General features: G+C 40.9%; 1 protein-coding gene across 1 annotated transcript in view; it reads right to left on the bottom strand.

Moving 5' to 3' along the window:
* The window catches only part of LOC138677298 (mucin-17-like), a 105,038-nt gene that overhangs the window by 5,697 nt on the left and 73,484 nt on the right, over positions 1-25,857 (bottom strand). The window contains exons 13-18 of the mRNA XM_069767333.1: positions 22,295-22,440; positions 5,853-5,912; positions 5,606-5,774; positions 3,715-3,879; positions 2,852-2,961; positions 1,586-1,659 (exon numbers count right to left, since the gene is read on the bottom strand). Coding sequence (XP_069623434.1) covers positions 1,586-1,659; positions 2,852-2,961; positions 3,715-3,879; positions 5,606-5,774; positions 5,853-5,912; positions 22,295-22,440 — 724 coding nt within the window. The remainder of the gene's footprint in view (positions 1-1,585; positions 1,660-2,851; positions 2,962-3,714; positions 3,880-5,605; positions 5,775-5,852; positions 5,913-22,294; positions 22,441-25,857) is intronic.

The raw sequence follows: 25,857 nt of genomic DNA, 5'->3' as shown, positions 1-25,857 counted from the left end.
CTGGGCGGTGGAGGCACGTGACATCTGGGACCGCACACAGGATGCCATCCGGGCCTCCAAGGAGAGAATGAGGGCTTCGGCTGATACACACCGGCGCCCCGCTCCGGTCTTTGCTCCTGGCGACTTAGTGTGGCTCTCCGCCCGTAACATCAGGCTGCGAGTTGAGTCCACTAAGTTTGCTCCTCGCTACATTGGCCCGTTTAAGGTTCTGGAACAGGTCAACCCTGTGGTCTACCGTTTGGCTATTCCTCCACGCCTTGGTATCACCGATACTTTCCACGTTTCCCTCTTAAAGCCCGTTCATTTGTCCCGGTTTTCCGAGTCATCTGCTGGGACATCAGGTTCATCCACGGATGAGTTTGAGGTGAATGCTATTGTGGGGTGCAAGGTGGTACGTGGCAAGAAATTTTATCTGGTGGACTGGAAGGGTCATGGCCCAGAGGATAGAACCTGGGAGCCTGTGGAGCACATTCGGGATCCGCTGCTTATCGCAGCTTTTGAGCGTAGTGAGGCTCAAGGAGGGGGGGCCCTAGGAGGGGGGGTAATGTTAGGAGTCGAGTTTCCTCTGCTGCACAGGGGGAATCTCGATCCGTGTCTGCTGCGGTCTCCCATTCGGTATCGGCCGCAGTGGGCTCTGCTCAGCGGAGACGTCGCTCCCAGCGTCTCGCTGGGGCTGATTCGGTGCATAGGGTCACTACTGCCTTTTCTGGCTTTCCTATTGTACCCTGCACTGATCTGCGGCGAGCGAGCCTCTCTGGGACGAAGTCCTTGTTTACTCACACTGAGCATGCCCAGGGCAGGGTCTCCCATTGGAGGTCGAGGGCCACATGTTCGGTCACATGCTCAGGTGCTGCAGTACATTCTATTGGTCCTTCTGGAAGGTCCTGAAAGGGCAAAACATGCTCAGGTACTGCAGCACTTTCCATTGGTCCTTCTGGAAGGTCCTGAAAAGGCAAAAACTTCAGTAGCAGCTTCCTGTGCTGCAACTATATAAACTGTGCATGACCGCACGGCCATGGGGTAGTATTGTCTTATGTTATGTGCTTTGCGCCAGTGTGGTCACATGTATGTGTGTTCAGGGACCCGGCTGAAATAAGCCCCTAGAATGCTGGCTCCTCCGGCGAGGAGATTGAGTCTGAGTGTATTCAGGGACCCGGCTGAAATAAGCCCCTAGAATGCTGGCTCCTCCGGCGAGGAGTTTTGTGTTTTTGTGTGACCACTGACTGCTCTCTGTTTGGGCAGTTAGCCTGTGCCTCTGTGGAGTCTAACAGGGCACAGTGCTTTCCTTTCACGGCTACTCAGTGAATTAACTGAGTTAGTCTATACCGCCATATAGCTCCGCCGTTTGCTAGCAGCAGGTACTCCTGCATGGTGGACCTCGGGCTGCGAACGCACCAATATCAATAAACATCTCTATTTACTCGGTGCGTTCCGCTAGCCCTAACAATTAGTCAAAAGGAACCTGTCACTCGGTTTGTGCTCTCCAAACCGTGGAAGTTAAGTGAAAGCAATCTGTACCCCGAGCTTGGCTGCAACACACAAACAGACGTTAGTAATAGGGATGGAAGAGTAAAATGAAAAATACCTGAAGTGTTGGGTCCACTTTTTCCAGTCTAGGCCTGAATTTCTCTTTAGAGGACTGACTGTTGCCAGATGAATCTGAAGTGATGAAGAAAAGCGATATGAACAAAATGAGAAGTTAAAAGCCTTCAAAAGATCTGCTCTTCCTTCTGTAGTTTAAGAAGCTACATTAGATACTTATTGTAGAGTCCTGGACAGAATATTTGTGAAACAAACAATTTAGACCAGCATTGTACATGCCAGTCTTAATGAGGGTGTTTGTTGGAGTCAGATACCTATAATTCATGAAGTTGAGAATGCCACTTAATAAATTAGGCACATCTTATAAGGGCCGCGTTCTTCCGTCATAGATGAAATCCAGTCAGTAACTCGAAAACATGTCTAGTAAATTTTGCACCACCAAAGTGGTGTCAAAATGCAGGATTTAGGTGGGCTTAGTCACGCTGCCTCCTATCCATACTCAATCTAGTTTGAAAATGCCAAAAGTTGCAAAATTTTTACACAATCTCTGAGTTGTACAAAAATGATGTGAATTATAAAGGACAATCATGTATCAATCTAAATATTTTCCTTCATTAAAACAAAAACACCTAAACTCACCTCCTTTGCTGGAGACCCATTCTGGTGGTGTCGCAACTAACGTTCCCATGGCTCATGTAAGGTTATTATGTCACATGAGCCCTGCCCCCAATCAGCACTGGCGTTAATATCCCCTCCTTCCAAGTTATAAGTAATCAAGAGAAAGTCAGGGTTGTGATGGCGCTCAATTCCCTGCTGTTGTCTTCGGTCAAAAATGACTGACCTTGAACTTCAATATTCTTTAAAATATTCAAGATGCGGCTCTGAAACCCGTGGCCGACCGACCCATCCTCATTTAAGTCAATCAACCACAAGTTTCAGAACCACAACTTGAACACCCCCAAAAATACCAAAGTTCAAAATCGGTCTCCCCAGACCAAAGACAACAGCATTGTCCGAAGGTGGGGATAGCAACCCAGCACTGATAGGGCGCGTTGGCTCATGTGACATAACCTCACGTGTGCCCCAGAAATGTAAATGCCGACAGCGTTGTAATGGCACCAAACGTGAGTATAGGTGATTTTATTTTAATTGGGGCAAACATTCAGATTGAGAAGGGGTTTCCCAAGTAGTGAACCACCCCTTTAATGAATCAAGCCCATAGTCCAAAATCCATATAGATCCAAAATCAAGTATTGCGCATGTATATGCATATGTCTAACATCATGTGATGCCTTCATACTATACACACCTTCCTCTTTAGGTTCTCCTTCTAAGCTCACGTTGTTGAATCCACGTTCCTGGCTCCATTCGTCATCATCATCATACCATTTATCCCTGTCATCTTTGCTGTACATGTCCCTAAATAAACGAAACATAAGCAGTCAACCGAGAGTCTGGAAGAGCAAATAAGTAGCTTGTATAATTTATTTTATTATTTTATGACATTGGCAGTTGCGTTTATTAATTTTTATAACTCTTTAAAAGTGCGTAATGGGTCTACCTCAACTACGACCAGCACTAATTATGTTACATTATCTGTCTCTACCAGTAACCGCTGGCTCCAATTGGTGCAAATTTTCCCTTTTTATGCCATTCTATTAACAAAATAATAAAAAACATATGGGAATGAAGTAACTAGGTTGTTTTCACCACACAGTGAATGTCCTAAAAATAAAAACAGAGGCTGGACAGACATCTGTCTGGGATGATTTAGTGACTCCTGCAGGGGGTTGGACCAGATGCCCCAGGATGTCCCCTCCAACTCTACCATTCTATGATTCTATGAAAAGGATCCAAAGCAGTGGTATTTTTTTTTCTTTCAGAATTTCACCCCGCAAAAGAGATTTTTTTCTGAGTTTCGATAAGTAAATGCTTCTTTCAATTGTACACCTTTTAATATAGAAAGAACAAGCCCTTTTGTTACTATCTACATGGAAGAATAAAAACGTCACAGCCTTGGCAAAATGGGTATGAAAGAATGAAAACTAGGGAGAAGAGGTTAAAAATTACCATGCGCTAATACATGACAAATAATGCTCCATATCCATTCCTTTGACCTAGTCAATACATGGGATTTAGTAGATGAATGTGGTATTCCTCAACAGAACTCACCAAGATGTCTTTTTCTTTTTTTCATTGTAGATGAAGAATGCCACAGTGGCAATAATGATCAAGAGAATCGCAATGGCTGCTCCAACACCTCCATACGCTCCTGATTTTAGGATTCTCCCTGTGCATTTAGGACCTGTGTATATGTAGAGATCTGTCCTTGCACAACTGTGTTGGAACAAAGTAAAACATTTTTAGAAATTTATTCCCATATTGCCATTATTCATGAGGCAAAATAGGGGTTTTGGAACCCCTCTGAACACAAGAAGATTTACTTATGTTAACAAATTGGTAATTTGTGGGTGAATCCTATATGTTTCAACTCTGAATATAATCCTAACCCCAACAAACCCCTAACCCTAATCCCAACCATAACCGTAATCCTAACCATAACCGTAATCCCAACCATAACCACAACCCTAGCCCCAACACCACTCTAACCCCAGCACCACAACCCTAAAACCAACACAACCCTAACCCCAAAATAACCCTAAACCCAACCCTAGCCCCAACCCGAACCCTAGCTCTAACCACAACCCTATCCCTAGCCCCAAACAAAACCCTAGCCCAAAACTAACCATAGCTCTAACCCCAACCCTAATGGAAAAATTGATTATCATTAATATTTTTACCTAACTAGGGGGGTGATAAAGGAGGGGTTGAATTTGAATTAACCAATAGGAAAAATCTCCTATTGTTGCAGTGTGCCGGCCGGTAGATATCGGCGGGCGCACGCATCCGCCATTCATTTCTGAGCTGACATGCAAGACCGTGGGATGGAGCCGGAGGGTCCGGGGACACCAGAGGTACTGGGCTGGCTTGATAGACCCCATTTCTCTACTTTGGTATGCTAGATCCTATCAGAGGAGAGAGAATTTGGACTTTTTTCTTTATTCTGTGAATAGCGGCAATCACAACTCTGGGGATGGTAAAAACTGACCTGAATCATGTTATCTGGGGTCCCAGCTACCCCCAGTGGCCGACACCCAGGAGATTTTCCAAAGCTGGGGGAGCTATACCCTTATTTCTCAACGGCATTAAAAAAGTGGCGCTGAGGAACAAGTACCCTTAACTGCCGCTATTAAAAAGGGTATCGGTGGTCATTAAAGGGTTAAGGAGGGCCTGGATGCCTTTCTAGGTAAAGATGATATTACAGGTTATGGGTGCTAGACTCTACAAAAGGAAGTTTTTCAAAGCAACTAGTCTGTTGGCCGTATGTGGAGCCAGGAAGGAAGTTTTCCTCGAAGGGCTCATTCAGACAGCGGTAAAAACTGGACCTTGATTGGAATGCAGTGCATGAACTGGCCGGAGGATCTCCCAACCAAAGTGTGACAGCTTCAAGTATTTCAATGCAGCTGTCATGCTCGAGTCGGGGGAGCCGCCATGCTTTCTGATCGGTTTTAGATCTATATGACTGTGCCCTAACATGGGGCAATTAGCTTCTGCTGGGGTTTAATATTTTTTCTTGAGAAACATGTTAGGTTCTAGGTTGAAATCAATGGGCTTATGTCTTCTTTCAATCTTAACCCCTTCTTGACATACGCCATATATGACATGAGCCCTCCCCACTTAATCTAGGAGGATCACATATCCTACCCCATGAGCGCAGCACCCAATATAACATTCATTTATTTATACTTCACTTTTACCTGATTAGAATCCAACTCAAGGGTAAGTAGACATGAAACTCAGAAATACAGTATATGTATATATATATATTTGTAGGCTTAATGTCCCTTTAACCTTGAGTTGGATTCTAATCAGCGCTTTTGGAATAAATATCTTAAAAGATCTCACTTTCACCAAAGTTTTTTCTTCGTACTAGTTTCTACATTCAGGAGTCACACATTCATGCTATACAACACCAAGTTAAGAAGGTTAGCGGCACACTTACTAGCAATGTGCACCTGTCTCCTTCTGGATCACGCATTGGCCTTCATTACAGTCATAGTAGTTCCGTGATGATGATGGATCGCAGTGAGAAATGCAGGTCAGACCTTCAGAAGTGATCACTTCTGTGTAAAACTCTTTAAAGCCGGGCGGAATTATCTCTGTACAATAATCTGTAAGTCACATTAAAAAATATAAATATTAAGCTAAGTAAAGAGAATAATTCAAATGAGAATTTGCTTTCTTCTCACCTTTTATTTCCTCTTCTGTAACGTTTCCATATGTTTTATCATATTCATAACATGTCGTATCTGCAGGAGTAAGTACAGAGGGCAGTTAATGATGGTGTCACATTGTAAAGCATCACAGAGCCTGAGATGTCCACTTCACAGAATAACGGAACTACATGGTAATGTTCTGGCTGCCTAATAGTGCTGGAGTAAGATAAAAAACAGCCCTGCTGTAAGCAGGTTGCACGCGATGCAGTGATGGACAGGAGGCAGAACAAGGGTTAACAGGTTTAATAACAGGGGAATACTCCACGCAGGGAGGTAAAGGGTTAAAAAGTGAAGTAAACAGTATGGATAGCAAAGGATATTGGGAGGTAAAGAATAACGGTTCTAGGAATGGCAGTTCCTGTGAAGCACTTGCATCAGAAGTTCCTCGAATTGTAACTCCTCCTGGGAACTCAATAGCGCTGGCAACGGCTGGCGCGGTCTCTTTTCTGGGAAGGTCCTGTGGGCAACAATGCATCATCTTCTGGCGGCAGCGGTCGGTCCCCGGTACCTTCTGCTGAGCCTATTCCATATGCTACAGTGGCTGATAAGGGTGTGGGCCACAGTACTGTACGAGCCCAACGTGGCTCAGCAAATGTAAACTGACGAAATCAGGGTCTCCAGTGAGTGGGAAAGTATGTGCTGGTAAGGTGGGTAAGGCGGGTTACATAAGTCTATCCAGCACTCGGTTCTCTCTTTGCGGCACGTGCGCTGTTCTTATGGTCATGAAGCACACGGCACCTCCATCTCTGTCAGCTACTGGGCGTGCTGCACTCTTCTTACTATAACCACAGGAGCAGAATGGACGGCACTAGAGTGAATACTGATTCCACCAGGCGGAACTATTAGCGGGCTGACTGAGACCAGGTACTCACGATTGCCTCTAGATTCGGGTGCTCAGCATAATAAGACATAACAAGCAGTCCAAAGTCACCAAAGGAGAAAGAATATGCGGCACTCACCCTAGATTGGCAGTATGAATCGTGATTTATTGAAGAAACTTTAACAGGAAAAATCCATTAGAGCGTGCGGTACAACAGAGGGTGCGGTATTGGAGTCAGGACGACGGCCGTTTCGCACTCACAGGTGCTTCGACGGGTCCAGCTAATAGATTACTAAACGTCATTTCCCTTTATAGGATCATTGACGAGTATATTGACACAAGATGTGAGCATAAAAAAAATACGTGGCTGTGACAATGTGTAATAAGTACGTACAATAAACATAATAATAATCTATATGCAAATTTGTAACACTGAAGGAATTATATGACTATATAACTACATCTTATAATGTTAATATTCAAACAATTTATATCAGTACATTGCCTAGAAAAAATATTTTATTTTATTACAAAAAGACAGAATAATCTAATCTATCATTTAGTCCGATAGGTCCCTGTGCGCAAGTATTTAGAATCCATTTGGCTTCTTTCTGTAATAAAATTTTATTTTGATCTCCTCCTTGCGGAGGATATTTAACCATTTCAATGCCAGCAAAACTAAGCGCTTCAGGATTTGCTTCATGTTTCTCCCTCATATGCTCAATTAATCTCAAACAACCTTTACCAGTTTTTATAGAGTTATAATGCTCCTTAAACCTAGTGATTAATGGTCTTTTTGTTTTTCCGATATAAAAATATCGGCAGGGACAAAACAAAATATAAACGACAAATCTACTTTTACAAGATATGAAATCTTTTACTGAATGGGCAACAGAACCTATTAACAAAGGATTATTTGTAAGATGCAGATGACAAAATCGACAATTGCCACATTTATGGTTTCCAACTGGAACATAACTGGATAACCAAGTATTTCTAGGCACTGCAATTCTATTATGCACTAACAGGTCTGCTAGATTATGAGATCGTTTATAAGCAAACCTTGGGTTATTATTACAAACTGATGTAAGATCCTTATCAGTCCTTAAAACATGCCAGTTTTTTCTAATCGAAGTATGTATGACCTTGTCTAAGTTACTATGTTTAAAACAGAAGGAAAAATTTTTTCCTTCCGTTTTATCTGCCTGGTTTCCATTGGTTCTTTTATTTTTTCTTTTTAGGAGATCTTGTTGAGTAGACTTCTCTATACGTCTTTCAGCTTCATTCAACAATTGCTCTGGATAACCCCTCTTAATAAACCGTGATTTTAATTCACTAATCTGATTATTAAACATCTCGTTATCATTATTAATTTTACGCAATCGTACCATTTGGCTGTATGGCAACCCCTTCTTTGTATGATGAGGATGAGCACTGTCAAAGTGTAAAACATTATTTGTAGCTGTCAATTTTCTGAACACTTTTGTGAATATCTGACCTTCAACAACATCGATTTTTACATCAAGATATTCTAAACTATTATGGCCATAGCAGGACGTGAATTTCATATTTTCTTCATTTGAAGTATTCAGATAATTTACGAAACCATTAAACTCCTCCTCATTACCGTCCCAAATTATCATGATGTCATCCACAAAACGAGTATATAAACGAATATGCTTAATATATGGATTATTAATATTATTAATGTAAATATCCTCAAAAATAGCCAAAAAAAGGTTTGCATATGTACATGAAATGGGCGTACCCATTGCAGTCCCAATTAGTTGTGTGTACCACTTATCCATAAACTTAAAAGAATTATTAGACAAAACAAAATCCAGACTTTCTATAATGAAAGAAATAATTTCTTGATCTACCCTTCTTCTATGCAAAATAGTCTGTATTGCCAATATACCTTTATCTTTTGGTATCCTGGTGTATAAATTTACTACATCTATTGATGTTAAAGAAAAAGTGGGTTGCCAGTCCACGTCTTTTAAGATAGAAATTAATTCTCCTGAGTCCTTAATAAATAAAGGAATAGTATGTAATATTGGTTTTAATAACCAGTCGATATATTGGGACAATGCCTCAGTGACTGAATTAATGCCTGAAATTATTGGCCGTCCTGGAGGTTTCTTTATATCTTTATGGATTTTAGGTATACTATACCAATATGGGAATTGTGGATATTCTAATAATAAACTTTCTGCACGTTTTCTAGATAATACTCCCTTTTCCACATACTTCCTTAATAACGTTCTTAATTTATTTATATATTTATAAGTAGGGTTACTAGGCAGTACACAATAAGTTGTCTTATCATCAAGCTGTGAAAGGGCTTCTTTTACATAGTATTCTTTATCAAGAACTACTATGTTACCCCCTTTATCCGCTCTCCTGATAACGACATCGTCCCAAGTTTTCAGTTCTTTTAGTGCCACTAGTTCTTTAGCATTAAGATTCTTTGGAGGATTTTGGTAAATAATGGCTTCTACATCTTTGATGACTAAATCTTGAAAAAGGTCGATGGCGTTACCAGGAGCAACGGGAGGGATAAAACGAGACTTAATACCTCCCCTAAAGGGTTTAACATCAGAACAAGGCATATCATTAGAATCATCAGATTGACTTATTTCAGGATCATTTAAACTCAATAGCAATTCTGTTTCATTTCTTTCTAGATCTCCCTCTGAGGGATAAACCATAAAGCCAAGTGCTCCTAGGCTGCTCTCTAATTTTATCGTATTACTCAACGTCATACGGGAAATATCATTATTAACAATTTGTTGTTTTTCTTTCCTTCAGTGTTACAAATTTGCATATAGATTATTATTATGTTTATTGTACGTACTTATTACACATTGTCACAGCCACGTATTTTTTTTATGCTCACATCTTGTGTCAATATACTCGTCAATGATCCTATAAAGGGAAATGACGTTTAGTAATCTATTAGCTGGACCCGTCGAAGCACCTGTGAGTGCGAAACGGCCGTCGTCTTGACTCCAATACCGCACCCTCTGTTGTACCGCACGCTCTAATGGATTTTTCCTGTTAAAGTTTCTTCAATAAATCACGATTCATACTGCCAATCTAGGGTGAGTGCCGCATATTCTTTCTCCTTTGGTGACTTTGGACTGCTTGTTATGTCTTATTATGCTGAGCACCCGAATCTAGAGGCAATCGTGAGTACCTGGTCTCAGTCAGCCCGCTAATAGTTCCGCCTGGTGGAATCAGTATTCACTCTAGTGCCGTCCATTCTGCTCCTGTGGTTTACGCTATTCAATGACTCGTTGTTTGTGGACTGAGCACAGAACATAGTGATACGATAAAATATTGTGTGTACCACACAGGATTATTCTTATGGAAGATAATATGGACATAATTGATGACACAGGTATGGAGAAACACGGAATACTAGCAGGTCGTGAGGGTGCGGTGGAGTTTTTTGCAGATTGTAACCTGAAGGACGAATTACAAATTATCAGTACTAAAACCTTAGAAAATAAAATTAATTCGCTTGCTGAAAAAGAAATGCGTTTATTCTGGACAATAAAATCTCTTAAGTCTTATATAGAGTGCGATAGAGTACCTAGAGGACTTCGTGTTTTTAAGGAAATATCTCAATTTCAACACGACATGTTGTTCCAAAAAGAATGGGAGAAAATACACCTGCAATGCTCCCGTAACCTTTTGATGTTGGTAACTAATCAGAATGAAAAAGAATATTCTTTATTATGTCAAGAACTTGAAAAAGCTAAGAAAGAATTGGCATCTCGAGTTACAGAGAGCCAGAACAAAAGCTTTATTAATAAATTGGAAAGAAAACTAACCCTTTTACAAATAGACATTAAGCAACAAAAGAAAGAAAAATTTTTGCGAGACAAAACTGATTATGATATGGGACTTATCTTTAAATGGAACAGAAATAAAGGACAGTCTACTTTTTATAATAGAAATCGTTTTCAAAAAGGAAATAAAACTAATAAGAAAAATAAGAAACAGGATGGGTGGATTACTGATTCTGAGTCCAGTGCTTTGGAGGACTCAGGTGAGAGTGATGTCATCACACCAGTAAAAACCAAGTCGCCAATCCCTTTGGAAGAAAGATTAGACGAGGAAGGAGAAAGTGCAACCATCAGAAGAAAGCGCAAACAAGTATCCTGGAGGAAATAACTCCAAGTAGTTCGAATAATGAACTTGAAAGAGATGATTTACAAATATTGAACTTATCTAAAAGGACTTTGAGTGCGGATCATGTTGCTTTATTGTCCAAAGGTCTAAATTACTGTCTGCCTGAAAAATTTAATCTAACTGACTTTAAGATAGATTTATTTAAATGTACGAGAAAACTCCATCTCTATAAATACTTTCAGAAAGAAAAACAACAAATTGTTAATAATGATATTTCCCGTATGACGTTGAGTAATACGATAAAATTAGAGAGCAGCCTAGGAGCACTTGGCTTTATGGTTTATCCCTCAGAGGGAGATCTAGAAAGAAATGAAACAGAATTGCTATTGAGTTTAAATGATCCTGAAATAAGTCAATCTGATGATTCTAATGATATGCCTTGTTCTGATGTTAAACCCTTTAGGGGAGGTATTAAGTCTCGTTTTATCCCTCCCGTTGCTCCTGGTAACGCCATCGACCTTTTTCAAGATTTAGTCATCAAAGATGTAGAAGCCATTATTTACCAAAATCCTCCAAAGAATCTTAATGCTAAAGAACTAGTGGCACTAAAAGAACTGAAAACTTGGGACGATGTCGTTATCAGGAGAGCGGATAAAGGGGGTAACATAGTAGTTCTTGATAAAGAATACTATGTAAAAGAAGCCCTTTCACAGCTTGATGATAAGACAACTTATTGTGTACTGCCTAGTAACCCTACTTATAAATATATAAATAAATTAAGAACGTTATTAAGGAAGTATGTGGAAAAGGGAGTATTATCTAGAAAACGTGCAGAAAGTTTATTATTAGAATATCCACAATTCCCATATTGGTATAGTATACCTAAAATCCATAAAGATATAAAGAAACCTCCAGGACGGCCAATAATTTCAGGCATTAATTCAGTCACTGAGGCATTGTCCCAATATATCGACTGGTTATTAAAACCAATATTACATACTATTCCTTTATTTATTAAGGACTCAGGAGAATTAATTTCTATCTTAAAAGACGTGGACTGGCAACCCACTTTTTCTTTAACATCAATAGATGTAGTAAATTTATACACCAGGATACCAAAAGATAAAGGTATATTGGCAATACAGACTATTTTGCATAGAAGAAGGGTAGATCAAGAAATTATTTCTTTCATTATAGAAAGTCTGGATTTTGTTTTGTCTAATAATTCTTTTAAGTTTATGGATAAGTGGTACACACAACTAATTGGGACTGCAATGGGTACGCCCATTTCATGTACATATGCAAACCTTTTTTTGGCTATTTTTGAGGATATTTACATTAATAATATTAATAATCCATATATTAAGCATATTCGTTTATATACTCGTTTTGTGGATGACATCATGATAATTTGGGACGGTAATGAGGAGGAGTTTAATGGTTTCGTAAATTATCTGAATACTTCAAATGAAGAAAATATGAAATTCACGTCCTGCTATGGCCATAATAGTTTAGAATATCTTGATGTAAAAATCGATGTTGTTGAAGGTCAGATATTCACAAAAGTGTTCAGAAAATTGACAGCTACAAATAATGTTTTACACTTTGACAGTGCTCATCCTCATCATACAAAGAAGGGGTTGCCATACAGCCAAATGGTACGATTGCGTAAAATTAATAATGATAACGAGATGTTTAATAATCAGATTAGTGAATTAAAATCACGGTTTATTAAGAGGGGTTATCCAGAGCAATTGTTGAATGAAGCTGAAAGACGTATAGAGAAGTCTACTCAACAAGATCTCCTAAAAAGAAAAAATAAAAGAACCAATGGAAACCAGGCAGATAAAACGGAAGGAAAAAATTTTTCCTTCTGTTTTAAACATAGTAACTTAGACAAGGTCATACATACTTCGATTAGAAAAAACTGGCATGTTTTAAGGACTGATAAGGATCTTACATCAGTTTGTAATAATAACCCAAGGTTTGCTTATAAACGATCTCATAATCTAGCAGACCTGTTAGTGCATAATAGAATTGCAGTGCCTAGAAATACTTGGTTATCCAGTTATGTTCCAGTTGGAAACCATAAATGTGGCAATTGTCGATTTTGTCATCTGCATCTTACAAATAATCCTTTGTTAATAGGTTCTGTTGCCCATTCAGTAAAAGATTTCATATCTTGTAAAAGTAGATTTGTCGTTTATATTTTGTTTTGTCCCTGCCGATATTTTTATATCGGAAAAACAAAAAGACCATTAATCACTAGGTTTAAGGAGCATTATAACTCTATAAAAACTGGTAAAGGTTGTTTGAGATTAATTGAGCATATGAGGGAGAAACATGAAGCAAATCCTGAAGCGCTTAGTTTTGCTGGCATTGAAATGGTTAAATATCCTCCGCAAGGAGGAGATCAAAATAAAATTTTATTACAGAAAGAAGCCAAATGGATTCTAAATACTTGCGCACAGGGACCTATCGGACTAAATGATAGATTAGATTATTCTGTCTTTTTGTAATAAAATAAAATATTTTTTCTAGGCAATGTACTGATATAAATTGTTTGAATATTAACATTATAAGATGTAGTTATATTGTCATATAATTCCTTCAGTGTTACAAATTTGCATATAGATTATTATTATGTTTATTGTACGTACTTATTACACATTGTCACAGCCACGTATTTTTTTTATGCTCACATCTTGTGTCAATATACTCGTCAATGATCCTATAAAGGGAAATGACGTTTAGTAATCTATTAGCTGGACCCGTCGAAGCACCTGTGAGTGCGAAACGGCCGTCGTCCTGACTCCAATACCGCACCCTCTGTTGTACCGCACGCTCTAATGGATTTTTCCTGTTAAAGTTTCTTCAATAAATCACGATTCATACTGCCAATCTAGGGTGAGTGCCGCATATTCTTTCTCCTTTGGTGACTTTGGACTCTTCTTACTATGCTGCGTGCTGCCTGCTTGTGCCAAGCCTGAAGTGCCAATAACCACTGGTGTGCTGGTTCTCTGGTTGGGTGCTGCACTCGATCTCTCTCTGGCAGCACGCACACAATACTCACTAGCCCGGAACGTTCAGCATCTTGCACCATGGTGATCAACGGGCACCCTGCACGTCTCTCCTCACAGTATCTGTCAGCGGTGGCGATGGGGCTGCTTGAGTGCGGGGCTGCGCTATACAGGTGATCCGGGATGGCCATACTCACTGGTCTCTGCAGCTGGGGGCGGGAGACAACGGATGCTGACCTGCGCGTGGCTGGTTTTCCCAGGACGGAGCACTTCTCTTCCTGGCTGCTGCTGAACACACGGCTACTCTGTGCACAGCAGTCCCTTTCTCTCTCTGGATTGCTGCAAGCCTCTCTCTTTCTCTGGTGCAGCCCCTTTGCAGTCGATGGGGGCTGTCGCAGCATCGGTACTCGACGGGGGAACGGGAAGCAGAGTGCGCCGCTCACCTCTCTGCATGTTGTCCTGGGTTGGTGCCAAATCTGCTCTGCTGCGCATGCTTTCTCCTTTAACATTCCCGGCCCAGATGGTCAGGAGGAAGGTCTGCCTCACTAAAGCTTCCCCCCAGAAAACAGAGGATGCAGCCTTTTCAGTTCCAGACCCGATGCACAGTTACCCGTGGTGCTGTCGTCCCCCTTACACTGCCACATCGACCCACCAGCCCACATACAATATAGTCTTTCCCTGATGCCAAAAATCATGTGCAACATTTCCATAGCATCATTCTCTCCGTCCTACTGCTGACCACTCTGCTTCAGGGGTCGTCTGGTAAATCTGAATTGGAAGGTGAGCAGCACTAATGAGGTCATTTCTATACATACCTGTTAGGAAGTGTCCACATTCAATAGGTAAAATATGTCTGTCCTTTTCCTCGGAGTAGGATATGCCTATTGCAAACATGACATTACCAGCACTACTCACCTCTTGATGCAGAAGTAAGCAACCATTATAAGCTGCGTTCACTGTTGTGAATTCTGCTTTTGGGCTCCCTCCGGTGGGTGTAGGTGGTAATGCAGTTGTCCCTGGGCGGCAGTCATTGTCAGGTGTATCTGCTGATTGCAATTCTGACTGGGGTATTTAGGTTTGCTGGATTCATTAGTCCTTGCCAGTTGTCAATGGTTCTTGGGAGGTGTTGGACCTCTGTCTGGTTTCTCCTGCTTAGCTGCCAATTCAGCAAAGATAAGTGTCTGTATTTTTTTTCCTTTGGCACACATGCTGTGTGCTGGATTTTTGATTGTATTTCTGCTCTGTGTGTAGGATTCTCTGGAGTTGCAGATATACGTTCCACATCTTTAGTTAGATGGAGGAATTTTTTGTATAATCTGCTGTGGATATTTTTGGAAGGGTTTTAATACTGACCGCACAGTATTCTGTCCTATCCTTTCCTATTTTAGCTAGAGTGGCCTCTTTTGCTAAATTCTGTTTTCTGCCTGCGTGTGTCTTTCCTCTCCTACTCACAGTCAATATTTGTGGGGGGCTGCCAATTCTTTGGGGTTCTGCTCTGAGGCAAGATAGTATTCCTATTTCCATCTATAGGGGTATTTAGTCCTCCGGCTGTGACGAGGTGTCTAGGGTTTGTTAGGCACACCCCACGGCTACTTCTAGTTGCGCTGTTAGATCAGGATTTGCGGTCAGTACAGTTACCACCTACTCCAGTGAAAGTTATTCATGCGGCTCCAAGGTCACCGGATCATAACAGTACAACTGGCCAATAATGAGCTAAATGCATCTCAGAAGAAGGGAAGAAAGGTGTTGAGCCATTTTTTTTTCTATAGTCTGCTTTGCCTTCTCTTCCCTCTTTATCTCTGGGTGGCTGAAGAGTCTTGTGCTAGCATGGATGTTCAGGAATTAGCTTCTCGTGTAGATCAGCTTGCTGCTAGGGTACAGGGTATTTCTGATTATATTGTTCAGACTCCTGTTTTAGAACCGAAGATTCCTACTCCTGATTTGTTTTTTGGTGACAGGTCCAAATTTTTGAGTTTTAAAAACAACTGTAAACTGTTTTTTGCTGTGAGACCTCGATCCTCCGGTGATTCCATTCAGCAGGTTAAAATCGTCATCTCCCTGCTGCGTGGCGATCCGCAGGATTGGGCGTTTTCCCTGGAATCTCGGAATCCTGCTTTGCTTAATGTAGATTCCTTTTTTCAGGCTTTAGGATTATTATATGATGAACCTAATTCTGTGGATCAAGCTGAGAAGACCTTGTTGGCCCTGTCTCAGGGTCAAGAGGCAGCAGAATTGTAATGTCAGAAATTCAGAAAATGGTCTGTGTTGACTAAATGGAATAATGATGCTTTGGCGGCAATTTTCAGAAAGGGTCTTTCTAAATCTGTTAAAGATGTTATGGTGGGGTTTCCCACGCCTTCCGGTCTGAGTGATTCTATGTCTCTGGCCATTCCGATTGACCGGCGCTTGCGGGAGTGCAGAACTGTGCGCGCTGTGGTGTTGTCCTCAGAGCAGATTCCTGAGCCAATGCAGTGTGATAGGATTCTGTCTAGAACGGAACGACAAGGTTTCAGACGTCAGAATAGGTTGTGTTATTATTGTGGCGACGCTTCTCATGTCATTTCAGTGTGCCCTAAGCGGACAAAGAGGATCGCTAGTTCATTTACCATCAGCACTGTACAACCTAAATTTCTGTTATCTGTGTCCTTGATCTGCTCATTGTCATCATTTTCTGTCATGGCGTTTGTGGATTCAGGCGCCGCCTTGAACTTAATGGACTTTGAGTTTGCTAGGCATTGTGGTTTTCCCTTGCAGCCTTTGCAGAACGCTATTCCTTTAAGGGGCATTGATGCTACACCCTTAGCTAAAAATAAGCCCCAGTTTTGGACACAGGTGACCATGCGCATGGCGCCAGCCCATCAGGAAGATTGTCGATTTCTGGTGTTGCCTAATTTGCATGATGCTATCGTGCTGGGTTTTCCATGGTTGCAGGTACATAATCCTGTGTTGGATTGGAAGTCCATGTCTGTGACTAGTTGGGGTTGTCAGGGGGTTCATAATAATGTTCCTTTGATGTCAATCTCCTCTTCTTCCTCTTCTGAAATTCCAGAGTTTTTGTCTGATTTTCAGGATGTATTCGATGAGGCCAAGTCCAGCTTCCTTCCACCGCACAGGGACTGCGATTGTGCGATTGACTTGATTTCAGGCTGTAAGTTTCCTAAGGGTCGACTTTTCAACCTGTCTGTGCCTGAACATACCGCCATGCGGAGCTATATTAAGGAGTCTTTGGAGAAAGGGCATATTCGGCCATCTTCTTCACCGTTGGGAGCGGGATTCTTTTTTGTGGCTAAAAAAAATGGCTCCTTGAGACCCTGTATTGATTATCGCCTCTTGAATAAGATCACGGTCAAGTTTCAATACCCTTTACCTTTGCTTACCGGTTTATTTGCTAGGATTAAGGGAGCTAGTTGGTTTACGAAGATTGACCTTCGGGGGGCATATAATCTTGTTCGTATTAAGCAGGGTGATGAATGGAAAACTGCGTTTAACACGCCCGAAGGCCATTTTGAATGCCTTGTGATGCCATTCGGGCTCACTAATGCTCCATCTGTTTTTCAGTCCTTCATGCATGATATCTTCCGGACTTATATTGATAAGTTCTTGATTGTATATTTGGACGATATTTTGATTTTTTCCGATGATTGGGAGTCTCATATGGAACAGGTCAGGATGGTATTTCAGATCCTTTGTGACAATGCCCTGTTTGTGAAAGGGTCTAAGTGTCTCTTTGGGGTGCAGAAGGTTTCTTTTTTGGGCTTAATTTTTTCTCCCTTGTCTATAGAGATGGATCCGGTTAAGGTTCACGCCATTCATAATTGGATTCAGCCCACATCCGTGAAGAGCCTTCAGAAATTTTTGGGTTTTGCAAATTTTTATCGCCGTTTCATTGCTAATTTTTCCAGCGTGGTTAAACCCTTGACCGATTTGACGAAGAAAGGCGCTGATGTGGCGAATTGGTCCTCTGCGGCTGTCTCTGCCTTTTAGGAGCTTAAACGTCGATTTACTTCTGCTCCGGTGTTGCGCAAACCGGATGTTTCTCTTCCGTTTCAGGTTGAGGTTGACGCTTCTGAGATTGGGGCAGGGGCCGTTTTGTCTCAGGGGGATCCTGTTGGTTCCTTAATGAAACCGTGTGCCTTCTTTTCCCGTAAATTTTCACCTGCTGAACGCAATTATGATGTTGGCAATCGGGAGTTGTTGGCTATGAAGTGGGCATTTGAGGAGTGGCGACATTGGCTTGAGGGAGCCAAGCACCGTATTGTGGTCTTGACCAATCATAAGAATTTGATTTACCTCGAGTCTGCCAAACGGCTGAATCCTAGACAGGCTCAATGGTCCTTGTTTTTTTCCCATTTTGATTTCGTTGTCTCGTACCTTCTGGGTTCTAAGAACATTAAGGCTGATGCCCTCTCTAGGAGTTTTTTGCCTGATTCTCCTGAGGTCTTGGAACCAGTCGGTATTTTGAAGGAAGGGGTGGTCCTTTCTGCCATTTCTCCTGATTTACGACGGGTTCTTCAGAAATTTCAGGCTGACAGACCTGACCGCTGTCCTGTGGGGAAACTGTTTGTTCCTAACAGATGGACTAGTAGAGTGATTTCTGAGGTTCACTGTTCCGTGTTGGCTGGTCATCCTGGCATTTTTGGTACCAGAGACTTGGTTGGTAGGTCCCTTTGGTGGCCTTCTTTGTCGCGTGATGTGCGTTGTTTTGTGAAGTCCTGTGGGACTTGTGCGTGGGCCAAGCCTTGTTGTTCACGTGCTAGTGGGTTGCTTTTGCCATTGCCGGTCCCTGAGAGGCCCTGGACACATATTTCTATGGATTTTATTTCTGATCTTCCGGTTTCCCAGAGGATGTCGGTTATCTGGGTTGTTTGTGACCGGTTCTCTAAGATGGTTCATTTGGTGCCTTTGCCTATATTGCCTTCCTCTTCGGATTTGGTTCTGTTGTTTTTTCAGCATGTGGTTCGTTTGCATGGTATTCCGGAGAATATTGTGTCCGACAGAGGTTCCCAGTTTGTTCTTGGGAGGTGTTGGACCTCTGTCTGGTTTCTCCTGCTTAGCTGCCAATTCAGCAAAGATAAGTGTCTGTTTTTTTGCCTTTGGCACACATGCTGTATTTCTGCTCTGTGTGTAGGATTCTCTGGAGTTGCAGATATACGTTCCACGTCTTAAGTTAGATGGAAGAATTTTTTGTATAATCTGCTGTGGATATTTTTGGAAGGGTTTTAATACTGATCGCACAGTATTCTGTCCTATCCTTTCCTATTTTAGCTAGAGTGGCCTCTTTTGCTAAATTCTGTTTTCTGCCTGTGTGTGTCTTTCCTCTCCTACTCACAGTCAATATTTGTGGGGGGCTGCCTATTCTTTGGGGTTCTGCTCTGAGGCAAGATATTATTCCTATTTCCATTTATAGGGGTAATTAGTCCTCCGGGTGTGACGAGGTGTCTAGGGTTTGTTAGGCACACCCCACGGCTACTTCTAGTTGCGGTGTTAGATCAGGATTTGCGGTCAGTACAGTTACCACTTACTCCAGTGAAAGTTATTCATGCGGCTCCAAGGTCACCGGATCATAACAGTTCACATATTGCAGTGCTTTTTGCTGCAATTTTTGAAAATAGTGGCAAAAAACAAATGTTAAAACATTTTGAGGATTTTTAAGTATAAACATAGCCGTAAAGCTCATTTTGTAGTGTTACATGTGTACAATATCCGAACCACCGTCATTACATGATGGCAATGCCAGAACCACGGAACATGAATGCAACTCCAAAACCAGTGTCAGCACATGAATGCAGCAAAGAACCCATCATTAGCACATGAATGCAATGCCTGGACCACCGTCAATATATAAATGTAGCACCAGAACCCCAGTCAGTACATGACTGCAGCACCATACCCACCATCAGTACATGACGCATAAAATCACCAACATAAATCACCATGCTTAGTATAGCAAATAGTGATGAGTAAGCACTAAAATGCTTGAGTGTTCGTTACTAGAATCAAGAAAGTCGGATGCTCGGATGGGTTCGACTCGTGTGCTATCGATCACAGCATTTAGAAGGCAGGGAGAGGGAGGTGCTTCCTCTGCCGTCCTATCAGCACCTGATGATGTCATCATGGAAGCCCAATCATTGCCATGGTGACTCGATGACATCATGATGACACCCAGGTCACCAGTGCTAGCAAGCCAGCTAGATCATGCACAGTCCATGATCTAACTACCGTAGCTTGTTTTTGGTGCAGCACAGAAAGGTACAAAGCATAGCAATGCTCGATCAATGCTATGCTTTATAACTGCAATCAGAGCCGTGAAAGTGAAAGTCCCATAAAAGGACTTAATAAAAAAAAAGTTTAAAAAAATTGTAAAAGTATTTAACAAAAATCACAAAATAATAAAATACTAACTAAAAGTATATTGTATTCTTAAATTAATGTTTTTATGAAAAAATAAAAAATAAACAAAAAAATTACTTATTTGGTATTACCATGTCCTGAATGACCCGCCCTATGAAAATGTCTCATTAGATAACACTTTTAGTGAACACCGTAAAAAAAAAAAATGAAGGAAAAAAAAGTGGAATAAAACAAGATCAAAAAGATGAATGTAAATAAAAATAGCATCACTGAAAACATCTTGTCCAGCAAAAACACAAGCAACCAAACAGCTTCATTAATGGAAAAATAAAAAAAAAGTTCTAAACTCTCAAAATAAAGCAGTGCAAAAATAATTATTTTTTCTATAAAACATAAAAAAAATTATAAATGTGGAATCGCTGTAATTGTACTGAACTAAAAAATAAAGCTGCTGTATCAATTTTACCACTCGCAGAATGGCACTAAAAAAAAAGCAGTTCCTGAATTGCTGATTTTTGTTCATTCTGTCTCCCAAAAATTGGAATAGGAAGTGATCAAAAAATGTCATGTGCCCGAAAATGGTGCCAGTAAAAAACATCAATTTGTCCTGCAAAAAACAAGCCATAACATGGCTATGTTGGCTGAAATATAGAAAATTTATAGCTCTCAAATTGTGGTGATGCAAAAACTACTTCTTGCAAATAAAAAGCGTCTTTTAGTGTGTGACAGCTGCCAAACATAAAAAACCTGATATAAATCTTTTATCGCTGTCATCGCACTGACCCGAAGAATAAAGACACCTAATCACTTATACCGGACAAGGAATGGCGTAAAAGATAAATAAAACCAATTCTTCACCTGCTGTTGATTATTATTATTAATTATTATTATAGCACCATTTATTCCATTGCGCTTCCATGTGAAAAGGGATATACATAATAAAAAAACAAGCACAAAAATCTTAATTCAAGTCAGCGACAGGTACAGTAAGAAAGAGGACTTGATTTGGAGTTGATTGGTTCATTCTGCCTCCCAAAGATCTGGCAGTAAGACTCAGCTCACATTTATCCTACACTCTACACTGAGCGCTTACACCGGAGTTTCCATATAAATCTCTGATATACATGATTCAGACAGAACCCCCAGAGGAAGATTCCCTATAATGAAACAGATGGGGACATTGGACACTGTCTGGCCAATGACCCGGCTGTGTCCGTCTTTTTAGGTGTGCATAAAAGTGCCGTCGGCCACAGGAAAGGAAGCAAACCACTTAACAGCGACCAGATGAAGTCCAGAATAACTGCTTCCTCAAATTTTTGCCAACTTTAAGTTATGTTAAGTTATATAGAACAAATTTTACCACTGTCATGAAGTACAATAAGTCACGAAAAAACAATCTCAGAATCAGTGGGATTTGTTAAAGAATTCCAGAGTTATTACCATATAAAATGACACTGGTCAGGATTGTAAAATTTGGCCTGTTCATGAAGATGAAAACAGGCTTGGGGGGAGAAAGGGTTAAAAAGACCCTTTCACCAAATTTGTCCTGTTGAATTGGGCAGGTAATGTAAAAGTGGAGATATCAGCAATTAAAGTGTTTGACACCTAATGAGTTAACTTTTCTTAAATCCATGTGAGAGTTATCAGATAGTTTTCACTCAGGGGGCGTGTGCTTCTTGCTCCTCTGTGTTTCTGCCTGCATACGATTGGGCAACTCATACAGGGAGAAGTATACGCCCACAGGGATAAGTTTATAATAACACCCACTTGGCCTTAACAAAAGTTAACTCACTAGGTGCCAAATAGTTTGATTGCTAATATCTCTGAAACAGAGGTGAAATAAAAAAAATAAAATCAAGTTTTTCTTCACTCCGCAACTCCCATTACGTCATGTGTCCAGTTCAACATAAAAAATTGGTGAAAGGTCCTTTTTTAAAGACATTTGTGGTACGATATTTATATACACTTTGACCGAATTTTCCTGTTTTAGAAATGTAGCCTGACAAGTTTAAATGAGGAATTTCTTGACATGTTTGACCCAAGTATTATTTTAAGCCCAGTGACGAAGACATTGATGTACTCACTTGTGTCTGTGCAGTCAGTGTTTTTTACAGTTTCCACTTTTTCCTTAACTTGTTCAAAAATGTGTTCATATTGTTCTGTCACATTAGCATTTTCCTTATATTGAATTTCCACAATCACTTTATGGTCCACTATGATACTCCCATTCCTGCCAAAGTCAAATATGAATTGTTATTAGGTTGTCATTATCTAACGTCCACCCAACAGTCCAGACAGCGAAGATGGTGGGAATTCTGTAGACTTAATCATATTTCACACACTCCCTTAAAAACATGTCGATAGGAATATAATTCTGGATAATTGGGTTCTGACCACTTTGACAAAAATTTGGGGTCAATTTCGATTTTTAGAATTGAATGGCTGCACATACAATGGAAGGAACATTTAGCTATGTAGGTGGGAACAAGCTTACAACTGTGCACCAACATCAACAAGGACGTTTATATGATAACTAAATCCAGATATTGCACAATATATCATGTAAGTGTTTTTCCAATTAAGTCAAACATCAGATACAATCCATATATATGAAAATATTTTACTGAGTCACACAGCTGCTACATTTAAGTTATTGGTAAAAACAAGGAAGGATGAAAGCAAGTAGAGGCCAATGAGCGGCATATAATGAATGTAGGATTACAATATCAAATGGCAAAATACCACCAAGGAGTTATATCAGGTAAGTATAGGCACACATTTAGGTGTATTTACAGTCATGGCCGAAAGTGTTGCCAACCTGGAAATTATTCCAGAAAATGAAGTATTTCTCCATGAAAATTATTGCAATTGCACGTTTTGTTATACCCATGTTTATTTCCTTTGTGTGTATTGGAACAACAACAAAAAAAAAACAGAGAAAAAAATGCAAATTAGACATCCTTTCACACAAAACCCCAAAAATGGGCCAGACGAAATTGTTGACACCTTTCTAATATCGTGGGTAAACAACTTTGTTTTAAGCATGTGATACTCCATCAAACTCCGGCAAGTAACATGTGTGGGCAAATATGAAAATCACAACTGAAACCGGTTAAGAAAAGGAGACGTTGACTCAGTCTTTGCATTGTGTATCTGTGTGTGCCACACTAAGCATGGAGAACAGAAAGAGGAGTAGAAAACAGTCTGAGGACGTGAGAAGAGAAATAGTTGAAAAATATCAACAATCTCAAGGTTACAAGTCCATCTCCAGAGAACATGACGTTCCTTTATCCATTTGTGCGCAACATAATCAAAAAGTTAACAACCAAAGTGTGAGATGGTGTTGAATGGACATGCATTGTCAGTGTCCAGCTACAAGAGGTCTCAGTTGCCCATGACTCTATTGTAGAACTCATGGTGTTTTTCAGTACTAAGTGAAGCTGGCCGAAGGATCGTGGGCGTGTGAGAGATCCGCTGCGATCCTTGTAGCTTGGAGTTCGTGATGCTTCGGAAACTTGCCAAAGTTCTTGAAAAGTGTACATCTGTTCCATAATGTCTGTTAAAGATAGAATTCCTTGGAGGGACTACAGTTGGATTCCCCTCGTGCCATTTGCTATGAGGTGGAGAGCCTCCTGCAAGTCCACCAGGCTAATCAATGGTTCGTGTGACAATTCCGCCATTCACTCCTTGGCCTCCCAGCTAACGGCCGAGTGGATGATCCTCAGCTACCAGGATACAGTCAGTAAGTCCTGAGCTCAGGCCCTGCCATAGTGATTTTGGTGAATGTGTGCACGTGGACCTAGATAGAGAGTTTGTGCCAAATGTAGATTCTCCCTCAGAGATATTGTTTGCTAGCAGGACTGTATGAATAAGAGCTAAATGCTTACAGCATTAGAGAGACTTATATACATTTACTTTCAACAGAACTATCCAATTGGAGAACCACCTGTGAGTGGGAGGAAATAGTGGTTAGAGAATTGCTAAGTTTGTTAACTACTGTGCTGCACCACTGCTGGGCCAGCTTCTTTCATTCATCTAATTGCATTGCTGTCTGTGGTTAAGCCCTCAGGGTTAATGAAGAGTAACACAGACTCCAATAGATGGCAGCAGAGTGGAGAGTGAGCTGAATATCCTACTATGAAACAAACCTACAGTAATACAGCTAAGCTACCACTAGGTGGCAGCAGAATAGTCAGAGAGTCGAGTCGATACCAGAGGGTAATGCACTACCAAAGCGAAAACCAAGGCACAGAGTCAGGCAAGAGCAAAAGGTCAGTAGCAGAAATACCAGAAGGGAGGGACAAAATCAGGTCAGAGCCAAGCTAAAGTCAAATACCGGGGAATCCAAAAATACAGGGAAATGAGGAGCAGGGAAGGGTAGGTGGAAGGTCAACAGACAAGGGTCGGGTCAGATGAAGGCAGCAGGACAGATCAGTAACTCACCAGAGCCAGGACAGATCAGTAACTCACAGAGATATAGCAGACTGGACACAGGAACGAGGCAGGGAAAGTTAACTCCTACCATCACCAGACTGGGAAAGGAAAGATAAAACCTAAACCTGGCCTGGATCATGACACTCAGTTACCACATTAGGCGGAAGTATAGGTCAGGCAAATTATAGCGTATTTGATAAAAACATTCTGAGCCCATACAAGGGTCCTAGTCAACACAGACTAGGTGTGTGCAAAACTTTACCACGTTTTTCCATTTTAGTTCCAGAGAAGCTCAAGCTCTTTTGTCAGTAATACAATAGTTTCTTGACAAATTGTCTGATCATGTTCTTTATTCATGGCCAGCTGTAACCAGCGGAGACCACCCAGGTACACGGTCTACAACTGGCCCTGTAGCTAAACTCCCTGGATGGCAGAAAAAAATGATGAAAGGTTGCAACGCAGGATAGTGGATATGCAGCCCCAATCAAGTTCCAAGAAAATTCAAGCTGTCCTGCATTCTCAGGGTGCGTCAGTTTGAGCACGACCTGTCCATACACATTTGAATGAAATGAAATGCTATAACAGGATACCTAGGAGGACCCCACTGCTGACACAGAGACATAAAAGATAGACTGCAATTTGCCAAAATGTACATGAATACCCCAAAATCATTCAGGGAAAGCATCTTTTGGCCAGATGAGACAGATCCTTTTTTTTATTAAAGCACATAATTCTACTGTCTGCCAAAAATGGAATGATGCCTACAAAGAATAAAAACACAACACCTACAGTCAAATATGATGGAGGTTCAAAGATATTTTGGGGTTGTTTTGCTGCCCCTGGTATTGGATGCCTTGACTGTGTGCAGGGCATCACGTCATTTACAGGTTACCAAAGGATTTTGGATTGCAATCTAGTGCCCAACGTCAAAAAGCTGGGTTTGAGTCCTAGGTCATGGATTTTCCAGCAGCACAATGACCCCAAGCATACTTCAGGAAGCGCTCAAAGGGATAAAAAAAAGTGCTGGAGTTCTGAAGTAGCCAGCAATGAGTCCGGATTTAAATCTAAGTTAGATATAGTATATAGAGAAAGGGTGCAATGTAATGAACAAAAAATAAAATAAATGGTGAAAAAATAAAGATACCTATAATCAGACATGCTCAAAATAATAATAGACTGTGTCACCACATCGGCCTCCACCTCGGACCCCGAC

Source organism: Ranitomeya imitator, chromosome 4, assembly GCF_032444005.1.
Source record: "Ranitomeya imitator isolate aRanImi1 chromosome 4, aRanImi1.pri, whole genome shotgun sequence".
In the NCBI taxonomy this organism is placed as follows: domain Eukaryota; kingdom Metazoa; phylum Chordata; class Amphibia; order Anura; family Dendrobatidae; genus Ranitomeya; species Ranitomeya imitator.
This window is presented reverse-complemented; position numbering and strand designations above follow the sequence as displayed.